Source organism: Lepidothrix coronata, unplaced genomic scaffold, assembly GCF_001604755.1.
Source record: "Lepidothrix coronata isolate B3197 unplaced genomic scaffold, Lepidothrix_coronata-1.0 Scaffold0, whole genome shotgun sequence".
Taxonomy (NCBI): Eukaryota; Metazoa; Chordata; class Aves; order Passeriformes; family Pipridae; genus Lepidothrix; species Lepidothrix coronata.
In genome coordinates, this window is record NW_016690180.1 from 10,364,112 (window position 1) to 10,386,589 (window position 22,478).

Here is a 22,478-nt window from a genome sequence, read left to right on the forward strand (position 1 = left end):
AGATTCTAACTGGTTTAGCTTCCATACCATTTCAAAAATGCAAATTCTGAAAGCAAGATGAGGCTGATTGTGGGACATCACGACATATATTACATAAGTAGCCCAGAAATTCTGTCATCAGACACATACATGTATGTTCTTTTACAAGTAATTTTAACTTTAATAATGAATGATACAGATCTTGATTTAAAAAAAATCATTCTCTAACCACAGAATCTCTTAAGTTTATTTTAACCATTTAACAACCATACAGGAAGAAAAAAAAATTAAATCTTCTTAGTGTCCATTCCCACTGTCCAACATGTAGAATCTCTCCTCCTCCTAGATGGTTTGAAATAAGAATTTCTTTTTTTCCTGTTCTACATATTGTGGTGCACAGGTCTAAACTATCCTTACAGGTTTGCTCAAAAACAAGAGCAGAATTCACTATGTAAATGGAATGGGTAAGGACCATGGGTTGCTCACAGGGATATGCAGAAGGTAGGGGATGTCTTTGCCTAGGAGAGCTGGCTCAGATTAAAATGCTAAAAGAAATTTTCAGTGATTCAGTGAAGCAACAATATCCAATGAACATGAGCCAGCTGTTTATGTTGCTGGTGTAGTATCATTCACATCCTTTCTTATAAAGGTACTGCTGATCCAGCGACACTGACTGGTGTGGGTGAAGAAAAAGTAGAGATGTTAAAACATTTTCTCTGGATCGATCTAAATCTAGACCCATATGTCAAATCAGTTAAGATTCCATACTACATTTTGTTGCTGCTCATGACAACACTCTTGCCAAGTATCTTAAATGGTTGCCTAGAGGAAAATTTCTCTTCTGGGCCACAGCTACCTTTGCCTTTCTATATTGCTGTGCTGTTTCATTTTTAGAACACTTCTAAACACAAATCTTTGTGTCTCCCTTTATGCTCTGCTTAGATGATAAAACAACCGTAGCTATTTTACAGTTATTTAATCTTTGCTGGGAAGAGGGAGCAGCTTAGAAGCCCATGACTGTTTCCAAAGACAGGCAAACTACTCTGTGTTCAGTCATTATTCAGCTGACTAGCAGTAACGTTTATAAATGTAAGTTGTTTTGACAGTATCAGCTCTTTTTCTTTAAAGAAATTGATCGGGAGCAATTATGAGCCATGACATAGTCTGACATGACATTATGATGACAGTTCAGCATTTCTAACATGAGAATATTTTATCCATTTTTCATTGTTAATATTTTGAAGTACACTTGAGTAGAAACCAAGGGAGTAAGTACGAGAAAGCCTGTGCATGGCCCTTAGTATACCTGGCCAGTTTTCTGTACAAAAGTTCACATCTAGTTTTAGAAATAAAGGTGAGCTAACGGGCTTACTGTGCAAAGCATCGAAGTGGAAACTTGCAAAAATGGTACCTAGCACTTGTAAAGAAAAGTAACCACTTAAAAAATGCAGTCTCACTTAAAAAAAAAATCCATTTGAAATTGATTACTCTTACAGAACTAGGCCATGAGGGGGGGGCAGATGTATGATTTAACTTGTCAATTTAAAGTGTATAGCAAGAGATTACAGTTTTTTGACCTCGCAACAGTCTATCAGCCTTAGGCAGCTGAGCTTCATTCACTTTAAACTGTGATTAGTGGATTAAAAATTACTGTATAACCTGGAGATTTCTACACAAATAGCCATAACATAGCTCTTTCCCACACCAAGATTATCCTGCATAAATATATACTGTAATCAAAGAGTATTGATTAATATACAGGAATCTTTACCTTCTGTATAAAGGAAGAGCCAAGTTTGAAAGTTCCCATGGTCAGAGATGTTTAAGCACAGTTGGCTTGACCATTTTAGACAGGGGTGGTGGAAATATTCAACCACTTGGACCCTGTGCTCCAGTCTGGCTATGAAAGTGATGGTGACTTGATACCCTGAGTTTGTTTCCTTGCAAACTTTCCTATCACTCTGTGTTATCACTCTGGAGGCAAAGTGATTTTCTCAGGCTTCAATATAACCCCGTTATGTCCTGCACGTGCCCTTCCCTTCGAGGAGGTGTCTCTCTCAGACACCTTGCCCAGAGGGGACAAATGACATGTACGCTTTGGCGCTTCAGGCACAGCTGTGTGTGAATCAGGGTTGGTGGATTTCTTCAGCTGAACGTGGCTGTTTGTTTGGTGCACGTTCTTGTGTGTTACTGACTGCTTTAGATGCAGGTATGTTAGGGACTGCTTTAGGCACGGCTGTACTACTGACTGCTTTTGTTCTGAACACATTCTTCTGTTATATGTCACTGACTGCTTTTGTTCTGGGCACATGCTTTTGTTGTGTTTTACTGACTGCTTTTGTTCTGCACACATTCTTTTGTTGTATGTTACTGACTGCTTTTGTTCTGGGCACATGCTTTTGTTGTGTGTCACTGACTGCTTTTGCTCTGCACACATGCTTTTGTTGTGCTTTACTGACTGGTTTTGTTCTGCACACATGCTTTTCTGTGTCACTGACTGCTTTTGTTCTGGGCACATGCTTTTGTTGTGTGTCACTGACTGCTTTAGACACAGGAACTTCAGCCTTAACATGAGCTACAGTTTGATGGTGAAGGGGCTCTGGAGCCTTTGGCTTTCTATCAGTACCAGTAACATTACGTTTACGTCGTTTTACTTTCTGCTTTTTCTCTTCTTTTGGTTTTTCTTCAGAAATGCTATCTAGTAGTCCTTTTTCTGCAGCATAAGCCAAAATGTCTTTAGCAGGCACTTTTTTAGAAGAACATTTCTGAAAATTTCAAAGGAAACAACAATGAATCTAAGTCACAACACAGAGCTGCTCAGAATTTACTCCAAGAGAAAACTGTGGCAGAGTCTAGCAGAAGGACTTAAGTCACATATGATAAATGCTAACCAAACTATTTATTCATGAAATTAAGAACATGACTGTTGTGTAAAGAGTATCAGAGCATTTGCTTCTCAGAAACTTTGTTCTCTGCCACTCCAAAGAGGGGAAGCTCAGTTCCAGCCTCTGTACTGCATGTCTGACTTGTGGTTTAACCCCAACCAACAACCAAGTTCGCTCATTCCCCCACCAGCAGGGTCATGGAGACAATCAGAAGGGTAAAAGCCAGAAAACTCATGGGTTCATAAGACAGGGGTTACTTGGGAAGACAAGTGCCATTACTCCAAATGTCCCCAGTTCCTCCTTCCTCCCCCCACCTTATATGCTGATCATGATGTCATATGGTATGGGATATGCCTTTGGTCAGTTGGGATCACCTGTCCCGGCTGTGTCTCCTCCCAGTTTCCCAAGGACCCCCAGCCTCCTCACCAGCGTGGCAGTATGAAAAGCAGAGGCGGCCTTGGCTCTGTGTAAGCACTGCTCAGCAATAACAGAAACGTCTCTGTATTATCAACCCTGTGTTCAGCACAAATGCAAAGCACAGCCCAACACCAGCCACTGGGAAGAAAATTAACCCTACCCCAGCCAAAACCAGCACACACTCCCACACTGACCTGCTCTGTGATGTGTCTGTAATAACATGCATATACATTACGTGTGTGTGTGTATCAGAAGTAGTTACTAAAATACAGAAATGTTATCAGTAACATTAAACATGAATAATTTTCCCTATAATGAAAATCTTCCCTCATAATACATAAGTAAGGAATTCTCAGACTAGATTAAGTAGCAACCAGCTCAGCATCCAAGCATATAGAGAAAAAATAGGGAAGAAACTACTTAGAACTAGCTAAGAAGAGGGTTTCTGTAAACCAGAAATTTCAGTTTAAATTGTAAGTACATGTTTTCTGCTTCATGGAGAATGATCATTTCCCAAATAACCTAAAAATTTGCTATAGGAGCAATTGCTTCTGTCCATTAGAATTTGACAAAAATTTGACAAAAATTATTCAAATTAACTACCTGAAACAAAAGTACTTGTTTCTCTGGAGGGATACAATATGGTAAACAGATGTACATAGCATGTTAACTAAAACTCAGGTAGCTAGGTTAAAAATATTTTCTATTGAAAAGAAGAAGGTCAATAATAGGTAAATTAAAGGCTTTTCATATGTGATTCTCTTACTCTTAATAAAATCTTCTCTTCTAGTTTCCCCTGAGACAAGCTTCTTTCAAGCACTGTGATCACAGTATGACAGAAAGTAGCACAAATGACCAAATAAGATCTTCTATCATAAATTTGCAAGGCAATTCTAATGAGCCGCTCCCCCCCAACCCCACCCCTTCCTCTTTCGGTTAAAAAACTCTTGCTTTTCTCAGACACAAGAGGAGAATGTTGATGCTCAGAGATGCAAACTAGCCCTTTAAGGCCTTTCCTCAGGAATTGTGCCAACATTTTTCCATTTACTCAGCAAAAGCAGCCTGCCTTTCAAGCCAGATTTGCATATGCCTTAGTTTGGGAAGGAAACATATTCATACCTATTTCACTCAAATTATAATAGTGTCACCCATAGGGTTTAAAAGTTCATCTGCTTGGACACTGCAAAATCCTGGTGACACATATAAAAAAATAACTTTACTAGATACCATTTATCATGAGTCTAATCAACCTATGTATTTCATTCCAAGGTATGACAACAATATATTTCCTCTTGATGTTGCTGGCACTGACTTGGATCATGGGCCTGCTCTAACCAGGAACAGCTCCAGAACAACAGGCACATGTTGGAAAACTGCGCTCAGCATAAAACTCCAGAAGTGGCACATTTCAACTGCTCCCTATCCTTTGGTCTTAAGACAACTAAAGAGAATCCAGGAATTTTATTTCAAATGTTCAATTTCATTCATTCTTTTGTGGAAAATTGCAGTAGTCATCTTCTGTGGAGTGATTTTAAATGGTAACTTCCTTAGCTTACCTCTCTTTCTAGAACAGCTACAAAACAGCCACTGGAAATTTCTGATGGCTCCATTTTGAAAAAAATTTCAGTGGAAGCCTCTGAATTGGAGCAAGTAGAAAAAACGGGAGGAATAAGCCTGTAAAAAATAAACAAAATACCAGAAAATCATATTTAAGGATATAAAAGGAAATAAACAAGGATGCATTAAAAGTAATTTCCAAATATGCCTTTCAATGACATAGCTTTATCTTAATTTTAAACAACTGCAATTCAGGAAAGGCATAAGAATTCATCTTTTTAGAAACAATGGGGGTCTTTCCATTTTTTTCAATAATTCCCATTTTTTCCAATTAATGATATTAACCACCAGATAATAAATATGTATTAATATAATGAAAAACTTTATTCTTTCTCAGGTCTGCAATTACTGCATTATCAAGTTGTCCATGAAGTTGGGGAATGACCTGAAAACACTAAGCAGCTCAGAAATTGCAGAGATATTGACTTTGAGTTAATAGTATATGCTCATAATAAATAATATATCTAAGCTAAAAACCTTAGGTTAGCAAAATTTGCTAACCTAAAAATATTTTTAATAATTGAGTGATGTTTTTCCAGTTTTACAGTTTTGCAGTGCATCACTGGGGAAGAAAGAACTAGCCTTTTCTCATGTTTTCCTTGTATTCCAGGAACGCCTAGCTGTTATAAAGAGGCCCCAGGGACTTGGCTCATAAGGCTGCTAAACTAGTACTAAGAGGTCTCAGTGTGGAAAAAACACTCTCAAAATGTCTTTTTGCAATTATAACCCACTTCCTTTTCACATCGCTGAGGAATGTAAGATAGAGCCCCTCCTCAGTGCTCCATTAATCCTCTTGAGAGAGAGCTTTATTCAAAGATGGTTATGGAGAAATGCATATAATATTTGTAAGCAATATCTTGATTTGGCTGGCTAGTTCATTTCTAATGGGAAGTCTGCAAAACTGTTTGTTTCTAAGTTTCCACCATAATTTGGCTTTTTTTCTATGTGCCTTTGAACTTGATAAAACAGACTACAAGGCTCACATCCTCCTCACATTATATGTCCTGTGACACAGGAGATTTTTCATTTTACATCAGCTCACTCAATTAAAAAAAAAAAAGTGATTAATTTTTATTGATGTATACAAATTCCTGTTAGCAGGAATCCCTTCAATGGATGGTCTGACTCTGAAAAATGATGCAGAAATTAACTCAATTTTGATACGCCAAAGAGAAATGCATGAGTGGTTTAGATTCCTCTCTAAACACACCTGTTCACAATGTGTACCCTTACTTAAGGTGAAGCCTTTGCTATAAACTGTCATATCCTTAAGGTAAACTCAGCTTAGCCTGTGGGTACATGTTTAAAATCACCCTTACAAGTGCACAGCCCTAAGACCAGCTGTATGATCCCAAACTCCAGCAGAGCCTTAATTTGTTCAGCACTACTCCAGTACTGCAGAGTAATTCCAAAAGATATAATGCACATAAGCACAACTGGTGTAAAAGTTTCTTGAAAGCCCTCGATTTTATTGGAAAAGGAAAATAATATTAAGTAGACCTGTGATGATCATACAGGATGTTTTATTAGTGTAACTTCCCTCTCAAAGACACTACTGTAAACACTGAGGCTAGTAATTCTGCAACAGTTTTTTTCATTCTATACTGCATTGTTTTATACTGCATTGTTTCGAGTAGGTTCTCTAATTAATTCTAAGGAAAGTGTAAAAGGAATTGTTGTAAGTAATACACGCATCTTAAGTGGCTTGAGCCATATAAGACATCTTAAGACAAACATAATCGCACTATACATTTTATTTACGGTGTTCTATTACTGCTGGTTACCAGCAACTTTACTGTAGTGAGAACTGTGCATGAAAACATCCAAGATACTGCATAACAGTGCAGCAGAAACCAATTCTGAAATTGTTATTTATGGAGCTCAATCAGTCTTCAGTCACAAATTAGCTCAAGTCTGCCAAAATCCTAATGTAATTTTATTGTCCCTTTCTGGCCATCTGAGATGGCCTTGTATTTGGATGTAAAAGTATAATTTGGTGGTTTGACAAGTTTCATGATGTTTCTGCAAAACACTGAAGAGATTTTGGTTTGGCTTTGAGGGAAGGGGAGGTGTTTTAGGGGGAATTTTTTCTAAAATAATTAAAGCTCTGAGAACTTTTTAATACAAATTCTGTTATATGTGTTACGAATGTATGTATTATTTGTGTTCAACTACTTTGGAGACCATTACTTTCCAAGGTTCCCTGAGTTCTCCCCATAGCGTAATAGCTGCATAAAGATCAAGACATGACAGACTCCACAAAATTTCAAATTCCAAAGGAAAACACAGTTTACAGCAAGAGCCATAGATGCTTTTGGACTAGCATACCATCACTGGCAAGACAAGCCCTGATTTCATCCCACTTAATGTAAAAATTCAACCAGGCTAATTCAATTATCAGTGAATTGCAAAAAAGATGCATTTTGTTGCACTATGTCTTAACTTTATGAATAATATATAACTTTTCAAAATTCTTCGGACTGGCCACAGTTAACATTTACCATTTTAATCATGCAAAATTTAATTACACTGAATATCTTGAGCCACAGTACCTTTCCCTGCAATAGCCAGCATATTAACATCATCTAAGGTAATATAAAATCTAAAAATATGGTATTACTCTTCTGTGCTTTTGGCAACATACACTCTCTTAACCTGCATCTCATAATCATCTATTGTATCTATGTGCAAGTGACTGCCAACCGTTTGCATTTATCTATTGTGACTGAAAGGAAAATCCAGAAAGTACTCACTAGCCTTCTAACGATTTCTCTGTCTGACAGGGGTGACAGCTGACAGGTTTTAACTACATATAAAGTATACATAACACATACTTTTTTCATATATACTTGTATTTGTTGTGATTGCACAGGATGATCTCTGACTGTAACCCATCCTCCCCACAAGTCATTCATCTGAATACAGGGATGAGCAATCCTACAGCTAGTGTTCTTATTCTTCTATATTATTCTCACAATTTAAGATTTAATTCCTTTTTCCTTCGAAACTGATCATTCTAGGTCAGAAGCTGAAAGCATGCTAGCAAGTTCCCTGACTTCTAGTCTCCATTTTATCTGAAACTAGCTTCATTCTCTGAATACTGATACTATAAAAGCAATAGCTCTATCAGAAGAGTGTTATTTCCAACCAGTGATGGTTTCCTCCCATCTCAGTTTCAGGTGAACAAAACTATTAGATGAAAAAGTCAATAGAATACTGCTAAGTACTCTCATAAACATCAGAAAAAATGGCATGACAGGCAGCAAAAACTATTGTAAATATTAATTTAATGCAAGACACATATCAGTCTGGGAGATAAGAATTATGCTATAATTTAAAGTTATACTTTAATTTTTCCATAGATAAAACTACTCATTCCATACCTATATGGTTGTACTTTATCTCCTTCCACTCCAGATTCCAGTGCTTTTTTCACTACTAGTTCATTTTCTTGTGGGTAAACTGAACAAGTGCAGTAAACAATAGCTTGTACTTTGTTAACTACAAAACAAAACAAATTTTCTACTGTTCAGATTCTTCATACAGACAGTGGCTAGGTAAGGACTGAAAACATCACAAAAATTATGCTTGGATGTCACTTTTACCAATAAGAATATCCTCCTGCACACATTAGTATGCAAACTCTAATGGTTTTTAATAATTAAAATGTTAAATATTTGCAGATCACAGCACAAATTCAAAGCTGTATCTATCTTTTCACACAGCTACAAAAGGAGAGGGGAAGGAAGTGGCAGCATGCAGATGGAGTCTGACTACATTTGCAGCATTTCCAAATCAGAGTATGACTAAGTCACAAGCCAGTTCTATACACAGTGCTGAAGACTGGTGAACACTAGGACAGAGAGACACCTTCAGATTGGAGGTGATCATTATTCAGGGGTTTTGGTTACATGCTTATTGTTAATTAATAGAGTAATCCATGTATTTTTAACAATGTAAAAACTGGTGATAGTACAATGGAATCGATAGTACGAGGTCCTCCCAGAAACTGGAGAACTAGCACACTTACATTTCAGTGCATGAATCAACTCGTTAAGCTGCCTCTCAGCAAGAATACCGAGTTTATCCTCAGACACAAATCCCTGGAAAAGGTCTCGTAGAAACCCTGCATCTAAAAGTAGAGAGTTGTAAATTTAATATTGCAACTTAGTGTCTTAAAATTCAGTTGTTTGCAGAAACAGATGTGGTTGTTACTACTGCAGTTAGAAGGTAGGTTTTACAAATTAGAATACCAAGGAGTCCCTAATTTATTTGCTTTCCTTCTTTACCTGTAATTACTGGTGCCTCTTATTTGCTTCTATTTAATGAAAATTGTACAGTGAACAGACTTATACAAACAGTCAATAAAGGAATGTAAGCAAATGGAAAATAATATACATATTGGTATATTGAAATAAATTTTCTGCCTATAGTCTTTTTACTTTAAAAAAAATATATACATTCTGCTCCCCGAATAACCCTCAAATTTCATACTACCAACTTGAATCAGACAGAATTATGCAAGTTAATATATGTTTCATAGTAATTAAAATAAGGGTTTTTAAATAAAATGATACAATTTACTGAAGTACCTACACTGTCTAGACCACAATACTTGAATTTATTCATTTCTACCAGAAAGCATGAGCTTTTCTGTATCAAAAGCTACCTCTGTGTTCACTTAAAATAAACTCCATTGGATTGCCAGCACCCAGTCCAGAGCATTGTGGTAGCAGCAAAATAACTTTTGCTTTTTGAAGTCTTCGGTCTGTTGGTTCAAGCTCAGTAAAGTCTTCATGCAACAACTGAATATCTGCAAAATAAAGGAAGAACTCAACAGTTATGCATTGCAAGCAAGCCTACCTACAGGTGATACAATGAAGAGACTGTGCTGTTACATAGATTTCTACAGAGCTAGAGCCTGCTAGACCCAGATCCTCCAAATTATAACCTGTGGATTTCAAATTGATTGAAAGGCTAACTAGACCTGCATCTTCCACTGAAAAGACAGCTGATGGGGTTGCAGGGTCTTGCTGCATTCTGTTCTGATCCTGTCCTCTGCATAAACTGGACAAGTACATGTGTTTTGAATTAACACTCAAACAGCCGGAAATCAGACTGAAAGCAACAGCCAAAGCACCAAATAAATGGATCCAAAAGTTCCCAGCTACCAGCTACACCAACTGCTATACAGTAAGTACTTCTATGGAAAAATTCATCTTGACATTTCAGGAGCTTCCATGTATAACATGGTTAATCCGCGACCTTCAACTAACTTGACTGTAGCTGAAGAGCTGTCAGCACACCTTGTGACAAAAAAAAAGTTGTTACTGCCCTCGCCAAGTCTTCAAAGAAGAGATCTCTGAATTCTGATAGAATTATGCTGTATTTATAGATATCACAAACATCTGTATTACAATACTTTTTGCATACCAACTGTTTCAGCACCTACTTTCACATCCCATATGACTGAAAATATTCCTCAGTTCTTCTTCTTTTGCTGAAGATTTCACACCACAAACGAAAATTGTGGACGTGCCATGATTTGTCAGCACTGACATATGGGCAATGGTCAGATAGGAACCTGTGTGAGCCACTATAATGTCATCACCTGCATTCAACAGCGCCTGTGCAGAGTGTACTGCAAGGCTGCGAGACTTATCCTAGAAAACAATGACACAGAAATTAAGTACAACCATCTATTTTGATTTCTATGAATGCCAACCTTCTTTTCCAAATTAGCAAAGTATTTAATTGTTTTCATAGGAAATGGGAAAGAAGGGAGGAAAAAACTAACCAGAGATAGCTCCTAACACAGAATTAAATAAAGTACAAATCCAAACAGTCACTCAAAAAATTTAAATAACTTAATTCTAAATAATACATTAAAAAAGCATAATATCTCTATAGGTGAAAAGAAAGAATGCATATCATCCCCATGAGGGATGAAGAACTCCTAACAACAGCCAGAAAAGAACAAACATAGGCCGCAATTCAGAACAGGCAGAATGAAGAGAGAAATGCAAAACTATTCACATAGCTCTTGACAATCATTACAGGAGAAATGAAGTCCTTACAGATCAAAGATCAAAATTTTGCTGAAATCTGAACAACACAGAGCCAGATTGGAATGCAGAAAACACAGGGACCACTCAAAAGGAGTCAATGGCCTCATACCCGTGGTGATTAAGAAAAATCATCTCCATCAAATTACTTAAAAAGGCAAGGAGTAAAGATACTGACCACAGGTACAAGGTCTTGCACCAAATCTGACCAACACTGATAATAAATGGAAGGGGGGGAAAACACTGCTAAGCCTTTAAGTTCACATCATTGTCTATGTACTCACAGCATTCAAGCACCACCCTTCCCCACCAAAGAGACAGAGGTTTTGAGAGTTTTCTTTCCTCATTTTGAATACTTTTAAGTAGTAGTACTCTATGGGGCTCTCATGTGTTGTCCTTTTCTGTAAATCTTCTATTAAAAATATGCACACTGAAATTGAATATTGAATAGTGAATCACTATTTAAGTCGGGCAATAAATTTTGAGGCTAAAGTTTCCTGACAATGCTAAGCATCTAGTGAAAATGCCCATTGAAATGTTTCTGCTAGGCACTCAAGAATCATCAGATAGTTCAGATAACTCGTGGCTGTGTGTTGTTGCACGGTTACTCCAAACCACTGCTCTACAACAGGAACTTCCAACCAATCTTGACTGAAGAGTCTAATGACAGTAAGTCAGGAAAAAGACCAGTGGGGTTTATGGAGATCTAGGAACCACACTGCACAACATACAAAGAAGTGTGATCATTCCATCCCAAACATGCAGTTGAAGAGGAAGAAATACTACAATAGCACACCAATATCTACTAACTGGGGGAAAGCACATAGAGATACATCAAAACTTTCCTCACATTTTTTAGAAGTGAGACTGCCTCTTTGATCACTTTTTATATTTAATGTCAAGAGTTTTAAGATTAAATTTAAAACATTCTACTAACCTAATTGTACCTATCAATTATAAGCATTGCATTTGCATGCTGAATTTAGTAAGTGAATGAGTTTGTAACCTTCTAATTAGGAAAAATAACCAAAACCTTAGGAGACTATATTGCTGCCTGACTGATTTAATAGGATAGTCACACAATACACGACCTCATTCTAATGCAAAGCAATTACTTTAGTTTGCAGATCATTTGACTCAAGGGTGACATCAACTCACCTGCAGTAAGAGTTTGCAATCTGCAAAAAGATCTAAATTAAGCAATTCTTCTTTAAGAGAGGAAGGAAAAACCAATACATCATGGCAATGTTGGTCCATGGCATACGTATAATGGTCAAAGTCTGACACAGATTCAACCTTTGTGAGTCCCTTCGTCTCCAAATCTCTGATAACATCTTCAAGGCTGTTAACATACAACTCTGACCATTAAATATGCAAGAGTTACTTAAGCAATGTAGTTTACATTGATTATGTGAATTTTTTACTTCTGTTAGTGTGTGCATACGTATGCATACATACATAGGTACAGAATGCCATACTGCCTGTAGGAGGGGAACTGACCATATTTTAGGCATATAAGTTCTGGTTTGAAACAATTAAGTTAATAAGTCTGACAAAATAAATTAAGAAAGATGTACGTGTCTCCAGAGAATGATTCAAAGCATCAAAACAGAAATGTCCATGTGCTCAGGACACACTGTAGTAAATTTACTGCTGAAATGCTTTAGTTCTTTCAATTGCTTTCAATTTAGCCCAACTCACCAATGATTTTAATGGCTGATAACCGAAAGAATCCTTGTGTAAATGTAATGAAAGCATAACTGCTGAGGTTAGCAATTCAAATATTAGACAGATTTAAAGGTATATGTAGCAACACTTGCTGAACAGTGCCATAGCCTTATATGGTACATTAAATGTGGGATGAATGCAGCAGCTTTTAGTCCAGTCTTATTTAAGGGCTGCAAAGTCACAAACAGAGTAAGACACATTATCTTCTAAGCACCAAACATTGGTCCAAGACCAGAGTAGAAAAACAAAATTCTTGAAAACATTATAAAATGGATTACCTGTCTAACAAAACAGACAACAGGATAACTTGGTATGGTTCATGTATCAGTTAGTACAGAACTGGGAACACCAGGTATAGTGATGTATAGACTATATAAAGTAGTCTACAGAATATAAGAATTTTTAAAAGTGTGTTTTTATTTCAAGTTTACACCATCCTTACAGAATAAACACCAGTTTAAGTATTGTATCTGTCTCAACACCCTTTGCCAAGATTATGGCTTACACTGATACACCCACTTTTAAAGATGTTTCCTCTATCTTCTGTCATCAAGTTTACTCATCCATATTTTTTTTAACTTTATTTCCTTGGTTTTTTTGGTTAAAGACCCACACAGGCAACAAAATAGTATGAAAAACTGTTTCACAACCTTGTTACAGGGTATGAATACCATTACTGCAATATATATAAACTACAAGCAAACATAACACAATGGAACTGGACTAATCAGAATTTCCTGTAAGAATTTTAAATTACTGGTAAAAATATAACCTGAGAATTCTAAAACAAGCATGGAGCAACCTATATCACTTCATATGCAAAACATCAAAACCAAATGATACTTTAAAGTCCTTACCTTATTTTAAATGTGTTTATCCAAACATAGAAAGGTAAAGCAGAAACTCTTTGTTCCTGCTTCCATATGGTTTCTGGTATAAAGTGTTCAATTGAAAGAGCATCGTATTTAATGCGACATCGTGCCAGTGCAGCTGCTGCTTTGGTCCTACAACTACAAAAACATAGTCATAAGTTTAAGAAGAACATTTCCTATCCCAGACAATGGTAGATGCAAGGTAGTAGTCCACAGCTAAGATTATTTCATTTAAATGCAGGTGGGACTGGAATTATGACAGGTGACTCTCAAATACATTCACTTTCTCAAACAGCTTAAAAAACCCCAACCCAATGTATTTTGGAACTTCCACCCGTGGAATACAATCATGAGATTCATTCAAATGTTTGAAAATGTAAATACATACATGTGCAGAATGAGCATTTGATGAAAGCTGACCTGTTGTACAGAAACAACACCAACACAAGTATGATGGCAACCAGGAGTCAGAGAAAATATGCCCAGTCTTTTCTCCCCACAAGCTCTTGATACATGATAATGCACAGCAAATAAAAATTGTTGGTGAACTACTTCAGACATATTACTTACTGCCCTCCAGCAATACCTTGCACTTAAGATATTCATGAACATTTTGGGCTACTCTAAATCCAGCAACAGCACAATTTTGTCTAATAAATGCCTTTAGAGTTCCTCATCTGACTAACAAAATAATAAATATAAAAATGTTTATTTTACGTACCCTCTTTTTTGTTCTAATTTTTAAAAAATAATAAATATTTAACAAAGTTCCATAATAGAAGTACTGCTAAATAGATGCATGCTATTCCATTCCATGACCTCTTGATTCTATTACACTCACATTTATGAACATTTACTGAATATTTAATTTCTCTCCTAAAATTGTATGATAAAAGTTTCAACAATGCCAAAATACGACAAGATGCTAGTAAAATAATCCATAATATAAGGATGGTTTGATAGCCGTATTTTTCTTAACTATATAAATATGAAAGTTTCCCTTCAAACTTTAAAAAGGCCACAAGATTTGAAAATAAAAGACATGCTTAATAACTATTATTAAAAGGTACTGGTTATACAAATCTGCATTTTTGCTAATATATATCAACAAAAAAGCTCTTTGCACATATACCTATATAAATAATGCCCTATTTCCTGAACTTCTTCTACAGGTTCCTCTTCATCAAAAATCTTTCGTGCTTCAAACTTTCGGTCTTGTAGGTCATAAAGCATCACAACAAGCAAGCTGGTTAACTCATCCGGCTGCAACAGAAACGCATCTGGATAGCAAAAGTGACACAAAGTGTGCCTTACTTCTGCAAAAAGATCCATATCAAACAGCATTCTCCTGTGTAAGAGGCATTAAAAACTCCAGTGAAATGCTTATTTGCAAGAATACAAAAGTAATTCCTTATGGAGAGCTAATAAAACACTGAAGATTGTGTTTTTTTAAAACTCAAAATACACATTTTGTAAGTTATTTAGCTTATCAAAATTAAAAACATTCTCCAAACACAGTAAAAACACTACATCTTAACAACTTCTAATGTTATCAGCATTGAACCATTGAAATTGTTTTCTCCTTGTTAAGGAATTGAATAGCAAAGCTAACAAAAACTTCTTGTCTAAAGTCATCTCTTGTGGGATTCTTCTGTATGTAGTAACCCATAAGCTCAATTGTAATAACTGTTCTGCTGTTGGGATTTATGTAAAATCTCCTTTCCATGTCTAAATTTTTACACCAGGGAGCATCACTGCTTAAGGACAATAACTAACAGCACCTCTGTTACTATTGTCTACCTCTTTCCATGAAATTCCTACAGTTATTATGCCTTCTAAAATGCTCAACTTCTCACAAATATGACCAAAATTAGTTAGAAAACTCAAGTTATTAGGGATATACCACCAAACACAGAATGTTAGCATGTAAGTCTTACTTCCTTACAAAAACAAGCGAAAGATAAATGTGTTGGATCATTTGCCTGCTCACATCAATCTCCACAAATAACATCAGTTCAAGTTCATCTTGCAATTTGCATAGCCATCAAAGACTAAACTGGAAGGAACAGCAAATTACTCTGTAAGGTCTAGAATTTCTTTTCATGTCAAAGCAGGAAAGTATGTTCAGAGAGTAACCTGGACCAATTTTTGCCAGTACAATATTTGTATACAGTATGGTTTGCCCAGGAAATGAAATGTGGGTTCAATGCATTTTTTTTGTCTGATGGGATTCTCTCCATGGTTTCTAACTCCCAAGGACAGGAAGGATACATGATTTTTTTTTCCCTGCTCACAAGGGGACACAGATGGAAAGGAAAGCACATAGACAGTCTGACTGAGCAAGTACTACCCTGCAGTAAAGATTATGGTTCTCTCTCCCACCTTCTTTCTTTGAAGGTTTTGATTCCCTTCAAAAGATTGTACAGTGCAACAGAATCTCACAAACAACATACCTAGTACTTTGGAGACAGAGGCTTTGGACAACTATCTAAAATGGTCAGCAATATTTCAGTCTGAGGCTGTCATATAGTTCAAAACAACAAAGGTTGCTTTGAAGAGTGTTGCAGAATCCTCAGAAAAGATTCTAATTACATCAATGTAGAAAATATAAAATTTATTTCCTCACAGTAACATTCACTTACTATTGACTGGCATGGGTAAACACCGCTATCTAACAATATTTCTTCAAGAAGATCTTGATCTGCAAAAAAAAGAAAATGTTGACAAGTTATGCTATGAAATCTACAAAATTCTAGGGAAGAAAAAGAAAACCTGATAAATCACTAAATTTTAAGTTTAAAACATCATGAAAATTAAGGGTAAATTCAATCATGAAGAATAGCAACTTTATATAATTCCTTTACATGAAAACGTATAGGGTTTAAATGTTTGACTTCACAAAAGGCTAATAACACTTAGCTATATTTAACTATTTGAGGCATATGAGTAGTCTTGTAACAACCTGCAGTTTAACAAAGAATTCCTCAGATCTCTGCTGTCAGAGATCAAAATGTTGCTTTCCTGTGTTTTCCCTGCTGCATCATTTCTGTTGGCAATTGTTGGAAAAGTTTTGTACTTACATTTTAGAGCACTGAAAGCCAGTTCATAAGATACACGCCTGGAATGCTCATCTTTAAAAGCTAGCACGGGAGATTCTGAGTTATCGCCGTACCGCACTAGCATTTTATCCTTACTCTTTTCAGTACGAATGCCTTGAAAAATCTTAGCTGCATTCATGTATACAGAGTCGGGATAGCCATCCTTCTCAATTAGAGTCACTGTTCTTTTTGCAACGGATCCTTTTTCATCTGAAATTTTAATTTCACTCAAGTCTGACGTCTCATTTATAACATCCTCATGTGAAGATACCAAGTTACTTTTAGAACCTGGCATTTTTCCAGTTGCTGACTGTGTAAGAGCAAGTCACAATCCTGCTGCCTCTGCAAAAAAAAAAGTTTGCACTGAATCATGAAATTTTCTTTTGCTAGAATAAACTTTCCCCTTCATTTTCAGGTTTTCAATAAAACTTATTTTCTTTTTTAGGCACTAATGCTGCAAAAACATGTATCACCTATACTTGTATACATCTATCATCTTACAGTATGCAGAGAAGTATTTATAAGTTTTCTTACCTTATTTGTTTTCAGCAATGCCAGTGCAAAGACTGTTATTTGTTTCAAAGAAGTCAGTGTTTTACAATAAATGATCCTAAACAGACTGTACAGGGAGATCTGATTCTCTGTGTCTAATAAGAAGCATTAGTATTGTGAACAGAATAGAATCTCTTACTAGGAATTCTCCTTTAAGAAAAAAGACACCACTGAAATCTCAAAGCAGACATCATATCTTCCAAAGAAAAACCATCTTGAAAAGAGTTGCAGTGAATTCCAAATGTTTGTCCACTAACTTGCACATCTGTTCTTAAAAGCGGAAAAGCGAGATCACCTAAGTGTTACATATTTAACACAATACCTAAACAGTAGAATTTTAAATGCAGCAAATCCATTCTGAGAGTTTCTGAAGGTATTATCCAACTCTCCATAATCCCATGTGCATTTCTTAAATTCTCTACACATCCTACATAAACAATAAAATAAAAACTACCTTCCCCAGAGATGGAATGGGGTTTCAAGAAAAAGAAAAATAAAAAGGCCCAGTGTTAGCTGAATGCAAAAATATGCTAAAGTCCCACATAAAACACACCTAAAGTATTGGATTTACTCTATTTGCTCTGGTTGTTATAACATGCTTTTATGATAGCACTGGGAGGTATTCAGAAGAGGGCTAAGCCAGAACAAATTTAAAGATAGAATTAATATTTATTTTTTTAAAAAATCAAACTAGTCTTACTGTCTGGGGAAGAATAATACAAGAGAACTGTGAGGAACTTAGCAGCTTTAACACAGAAGGTCAGGCGTGGATCTGGTGCTGATAAATATTTTAGAACTAACAGCATGAAACAGCAGAATTTGGGGGGTTTGCCAGTCTGGGGAAAAAAAAAAAAAAAAGAAAAGAAAAAAGGTGATACCCTGATCAAATGGAAAGGATCTTCCTTTTGCTACATAATTTAGTTCAGTGGCATTCTCCCTTTTTCCCTGCACTCCCCAACACCCCTCAGGGTAAAATACATACTTCTTCTCCCCAGGCCAGACCTACTTGCTCAGCACGCTTTTTTTTCCTCTTCCCTTTCCTGCTCACCATCACAATAAACCATAGCGGCAACACTGGATGGCAGCACAGAGTTGGAGGGGAAAGAAGGAATGCAAGTTGTTGCTTTTCCAGCAGGCAGCCATGAAATGCCCCATACTGAGCCAGCATTCCCCCATTCAAACTCCCTTTCCTGAACATTGGTGACACTCAGCCCATTTCTCCCCTCTCCAAGACCAGCACAAGTCAGTGTTCAACCAGCCCAGCATGCTCCAGACAATGGACCAGTGTTCCTTCCTGAATTCTGGCAGCTCACCTGGAGGAGGCCACATTTCGTTCTCCTTCCCCAGGATTTGCTCTCCAAAACTAAGAACTGCTAACACTATCAAAGCAATTCTTCCCATTTCTTTACAAAGGCTTCAGGCAAATAGTTTCCTCTGGTGGGAGCTTAGCTCCAACATCTCTAGTGTTAGATGCAGCACTGATGAATCCATGGAGCAAACATAAATTAATTGTATGAAGCTATATTGAAACAGAACAAGCAGTGTTATCAAAAGAAAACACTATTCTTCACTCGAGTAAAGTACCAGATTACCTAAACCAAACAGAAACTCTTGTGCTTAGAAAAGAAAAAAATCATAAATACTTTCAGGGTCTTTTAAAATAATTTCACCAGCAAACTTGTATACGACTTCACAGAAACATGGACACCATCTAACAGGGACCTGGAACTCAAACCCCTTCTCCAGGTGAACATAAATATTCTTATTTAGAATATGTAGCAAGCAAACTATGTCTGTGGTGTCAGGACCTCGAAGACTTGAACAGTTCCCAATTACTCTTTGTGACTTCTTTGCCACAGCCGATTTTGCCAAGCCACAAGATACACCACTATTAGGATGATGTGATGAATATACTTTTCCAAAAGATAAATGTCACCCTAACAAAGATGAGATGGCAGTGTTCTGCCCTGTGCAGATACACTGCACAGCTGCAACACTGTAAATCACTGCCTGGATTACTGAACATTGTGCCAAGCAGAGTACAGCAAGCGTGATTAATATGAAGCTCAGCTAGGAAGAAGAGCTTCCCAGAGAAGAGAGAAAAGATCCTGCCTTTGTTTGTGGAAGAAATGAGTTGGATCTCAAGCAGATTATGCAGCTGATGGGGAAAAAAACCTTTAAAGGTCCCAAGGAAGCTATCACACCACTAAAACAGAATGGCCTTCAAAGTTCAGAAGTATTTCTTTTTCACTCTTTAGTTAAGAAATTTTTCAAATAAAACATGAATCTGTTGTGTTACGGGGTCACTAAAGCAGATGGAGATATAATGTGAAGACAGAAAAACATAAAATAAAAGTTTATAATACTCCTGAGTCATACACACACTAAATCAACCTTATTTGGACCCAAATCCGGCATCTCTCCATACAGTCTTAGCACACTGATTCCATGTTAAAAATACGTACATACTTTCTGTGATCTGGCTAACTAGAGGTACAAAGCAAACACTTGTTGTGGCAATAAAGTTTCCAAGTTCCTGCCAAGGTACTTCCGTACTGTTTTCCTTAAGCTTGATGAAATTTACAAGTTAGAGTAATAACAGGGTATGCAAAAGAAGGGAACTTAAAGACATCCATGACTAAGATTTAGGCAACAGCTACTGGGCAGCTGTTCTCCATGACACCTAGAGTTCCTGTGGTAAACAGCACCTATCTCAGGACGATACTGGTTGTGAAAGCACAGAAAATAGACAAGAAAGTTTCTCCCCACTTCTGCTTCCAAGTCATAATCCAATGATGACAATGATCAGGACTACTCACTGTTAAGCACAACAGTTCGACAAGCACTACCAGTAGCATCCCAAAGAAAAAGGGGTACTTTTTTCTTACCTTATCTGCACAAAGGATGTACAAAACTCTCTTCCAATTACAGATGCAGACAAACTCTCATAACACAAATTACTGTATCCACATACAAACAATAAAGATAAGAAGACTGCAGATTTCAAATACTAGAGTGCGAACTAGAGGTGAGACTGGGGAACTAAATTGGACTATACTGCTTTACAGTCAGGCAGTGTGAGGTACGAGGCCTGGAGGCATATTTCTTCCTATTTCTTCCTATCTTCCTATCTTCCTTCTCATATTTCTTCCTATCTTTTTTACACCCAAAGATTGAGCGGAGCTCTCAGCTGCTCTGATAGGCTCTGTGTTTGAAGCATTCAACACATCTAAGACTAAGCCCACAGGAAATCCACTGGAAGAGCACCTGAAGAGAACATGGGTGAGAGAGAACAAAGACTTTATGCTCATGCTCTGAGAAAGCTCTTGAACAAGATGTTTTAGTGATGTATTAGTTAACCTTTTTCTCACTCCCTGGACATGGCTCCTCACACACCAACAAACAGTAAATCCTTGACAGCCATATATATACAGGGTAGTTTTTGTCTTACTAACTCTATGGGTACACATGACCCCATAAGTTTCCTAACTGACACAGAATTCCAAAGCCTCTGCTCTCCCCAGATACAGTCAAATAATCTGGAGGGGACGAGAGATTAGTGAGTCAGGAAAAGAAGTCAAGCCATGAGACCATTCCCCAGCTCCGCTTTACTTAGGAGAAATAGCTCAAGTCGACTCATAGAACAGATATACAGCAGCTAAAAAAAAAAGAAGAAAAAAAATGGGGAGGGAAAAAACGCTATTTCTTTATATAAACAGGCAAAACGTTCCGAGATTGCCTTCCCTGCCTGGGCCGGGACCTCGGGGCTCGTACCCGGCCAGGCCGCTCCGCCCGCGGCCCCTTCGGGGCGCTGCGGGACAGAGGGCGCTCCCTGGGGCTGCGGGCACCCCTCCTCGCCCATGTCGGGCAGGGCTCGCCCCAGGCCCGGCAGGGCAGCCGGACCCCCGGGCCGCCCCGTCGGCGGGGCCCGCACGCCCCGCTCGCCTCACCCGCCCGGCCGAGCCGCGGCCCAGACGCACCTGCGGGGCCGCTGGGATGGGGAAGGGGCGCCGCCAGCGCTGTGCTCCGGCGGGGGGTCCCCCTGCCCAGGCCCCCCGCCAGCCCCCTCTGCCGGGCCGGGCATGGGCTCAGGCCGCGGGGCCGGGGGGCGGCGGGGCCGGAGCCGGAGCCGGAGGCAGCGGCGCCCGCTCCCGGCCGGGCGCCGAGCGGGGCCTGGCGGCCCTGCTCCATCCCCAGCGGGCAGGCCGAGCCCCTCACTCCCTCAGGATGCACCGGGAGGCACAAGCAGCCTGGCAACGGCTCGCCCGGGGCTGGGGAGGGGGAGTGTGTAACACACAGGTGTTTCCCGAGGTTTCCCTGAACGGACCTCTGCGAAAATCCATGTTGCAGGAGCAAGAGGTGCTCCCACGCTCCCTTTGCAGCTTTGGTTTGGTTTAAAAAAACCCAGAACAAAGCAACAAACAAACAAAAACAAAACAAAAAAAAAAAGCCCAAATGGCATTAGTTCTTGCAAGCTCCATGACCACGTTTAAAGACAAATGTTACTGACATTCGTATTTGTAACTGCGTCGAAACCCCGCCAATTACAGGACTGGAAATCTCCCAAGCACGGCAATAGCCCCAGATAGGGTGCTGGGATTTCACTTGCGCCTGAAATTAGCTGCATGAAATTAGACCTTACACCATAGTCTTGTAATGTTTTAGCTGTCTCAACCTCTACTTTTGAGAGTTTGGAAACATAATTGGAGCAGGCTTTAAAGTTGTTTCCAAAAATTTTATTTAAAAAAAAAGGCCGTAATTGAAATTATGCCAATAATCAATCAATCAGCCATAACCTTGTCAGAAAGCTGCTTTTTCCCTATAATCTTTGTTCCTGTTACATCAGTGTTGTCATGGACAATCTTTAAATTCTCCCGAAAAAGCAGAAAACCCTGTGATTCAGTTAAAATCTGTAATGACTTCTGGTGTGTCATTTCTCCAACACAATCCTACCTAGGACCTCACAGAAGAATCTGTAGCAGAGCTGCACAAAAGCTAGGTGATCAAGGCTTTGGTCTAGGTTGGCTGCACACTTAGTAAAACTCATTATAAACTTCAGTACATATGTGCTTTTACAAATTGTGAGATTGCAGAGTTTTTGGGAACAAGCTGCTTTGAAGTGCACAAGTCAATGCTTGTTATTCCTGTGAAAAACTTGGGTGTTAGCCAGATCCCTTTCTGGTATCAATATTATCAGAAATCTAAGCAAACCAAGCTGTGACTCTATGCAATTGTGTGCATCAGGACTAGAAAATTTGGAGAGTT

At 38.1% G+C, this 22,478-nt stretch overlaps 1 protein-coding gene across 7 annotated transcripts; it reads right to left on the reverse strand.

The window, feature by feature from the left end:
• Positions 1 to 208: 208 nt before the first annotated feature.
• Positions 209 to 21,792, reverse strand: NSUN7 (NOP2/Sun RNA methyltransferase family member 7). 7 transcript variants are annotated; one of them, XR_001876728.1, is made up of 13 exons: positions 17,196 to 20,286; positions 16,644 to 17,003; positions 16,206 to 16,264; positions 14,696 to 14,826; positions 13,549 to 13,701; positions 12,122 to 12,305; positions 10,351 to 10,561; positions 9,568 to 9,711; positions 8,929 to 9,030; positions 8,282 to 8,399; positions 4,838 to 4,955; positions 1,751 to 2,744; positions 209 to 652 (listed from the first exon to the last, which is right to left on the reverse strand). XR_001876728.1 is itself a non-coding variant. In XM_017826546.1 (13 exons), exons 3-13 carry the CDS (start codon positions 16,954 to 16,956, stop codon positions 2,256 to 2,258), a joined length of 2,022 nt encoding a protein of 673 aa, XP_017682035.1. In that variant the 5' UTR covers positions 16,957 to 17,003; positions 17,196 to 17,478; positions 18,527 to 20,286; the 3' UTR covers positions 209 to 2,255. The 7 variants fall into 7 exon arrangements, 6 of the variants coding, with proteins under 6 accessions (XP_017682035.1, XP_017681801.1, XP_017681959.1 ...); XM_017826546.1 differs by having other exon boundaries at positions 209 to 2,744; positions 17,196 to 17,478; positions 18,527 to 20,286; XM_017826312.1 differs by having other exon boundaries at positions 209 to 2,744; positions 17,196 to 18,049; positions 18,527 to 20,286.
• Between the last annotated feature and the right edge of the window lie 686 nt (positions 21,793 to 22,478).

What these genes read in the sequence shown, in the direction of transcription:
- NSUN7 (XM_017826716.1), bottom strand. Translation starts at nt 16,956, where the DNA reads ATGCCAGGTTCTAAAAGTAACTTGGTATCTTCACATGAGGATGTTATA. An exon ending in ATTGCAAACTCTTACTGCAG is followed by an intron (nt 10,562 to 12,121) that starts GTGAGTTGATGT and finishes ATTGTTTTCTAG; the next exon opens with GATAAGTCTCGCAGCCTTGC. An exon ending in TAGCTGTTCTAGAAAGAGAG is followed by an intron (nt 2,745 to 4,837) that starts GTAAGCTAAGGA and finishes TGAAATTTTCAG; the next exon opens with AAATGTTCTTCTAAAAAAGT.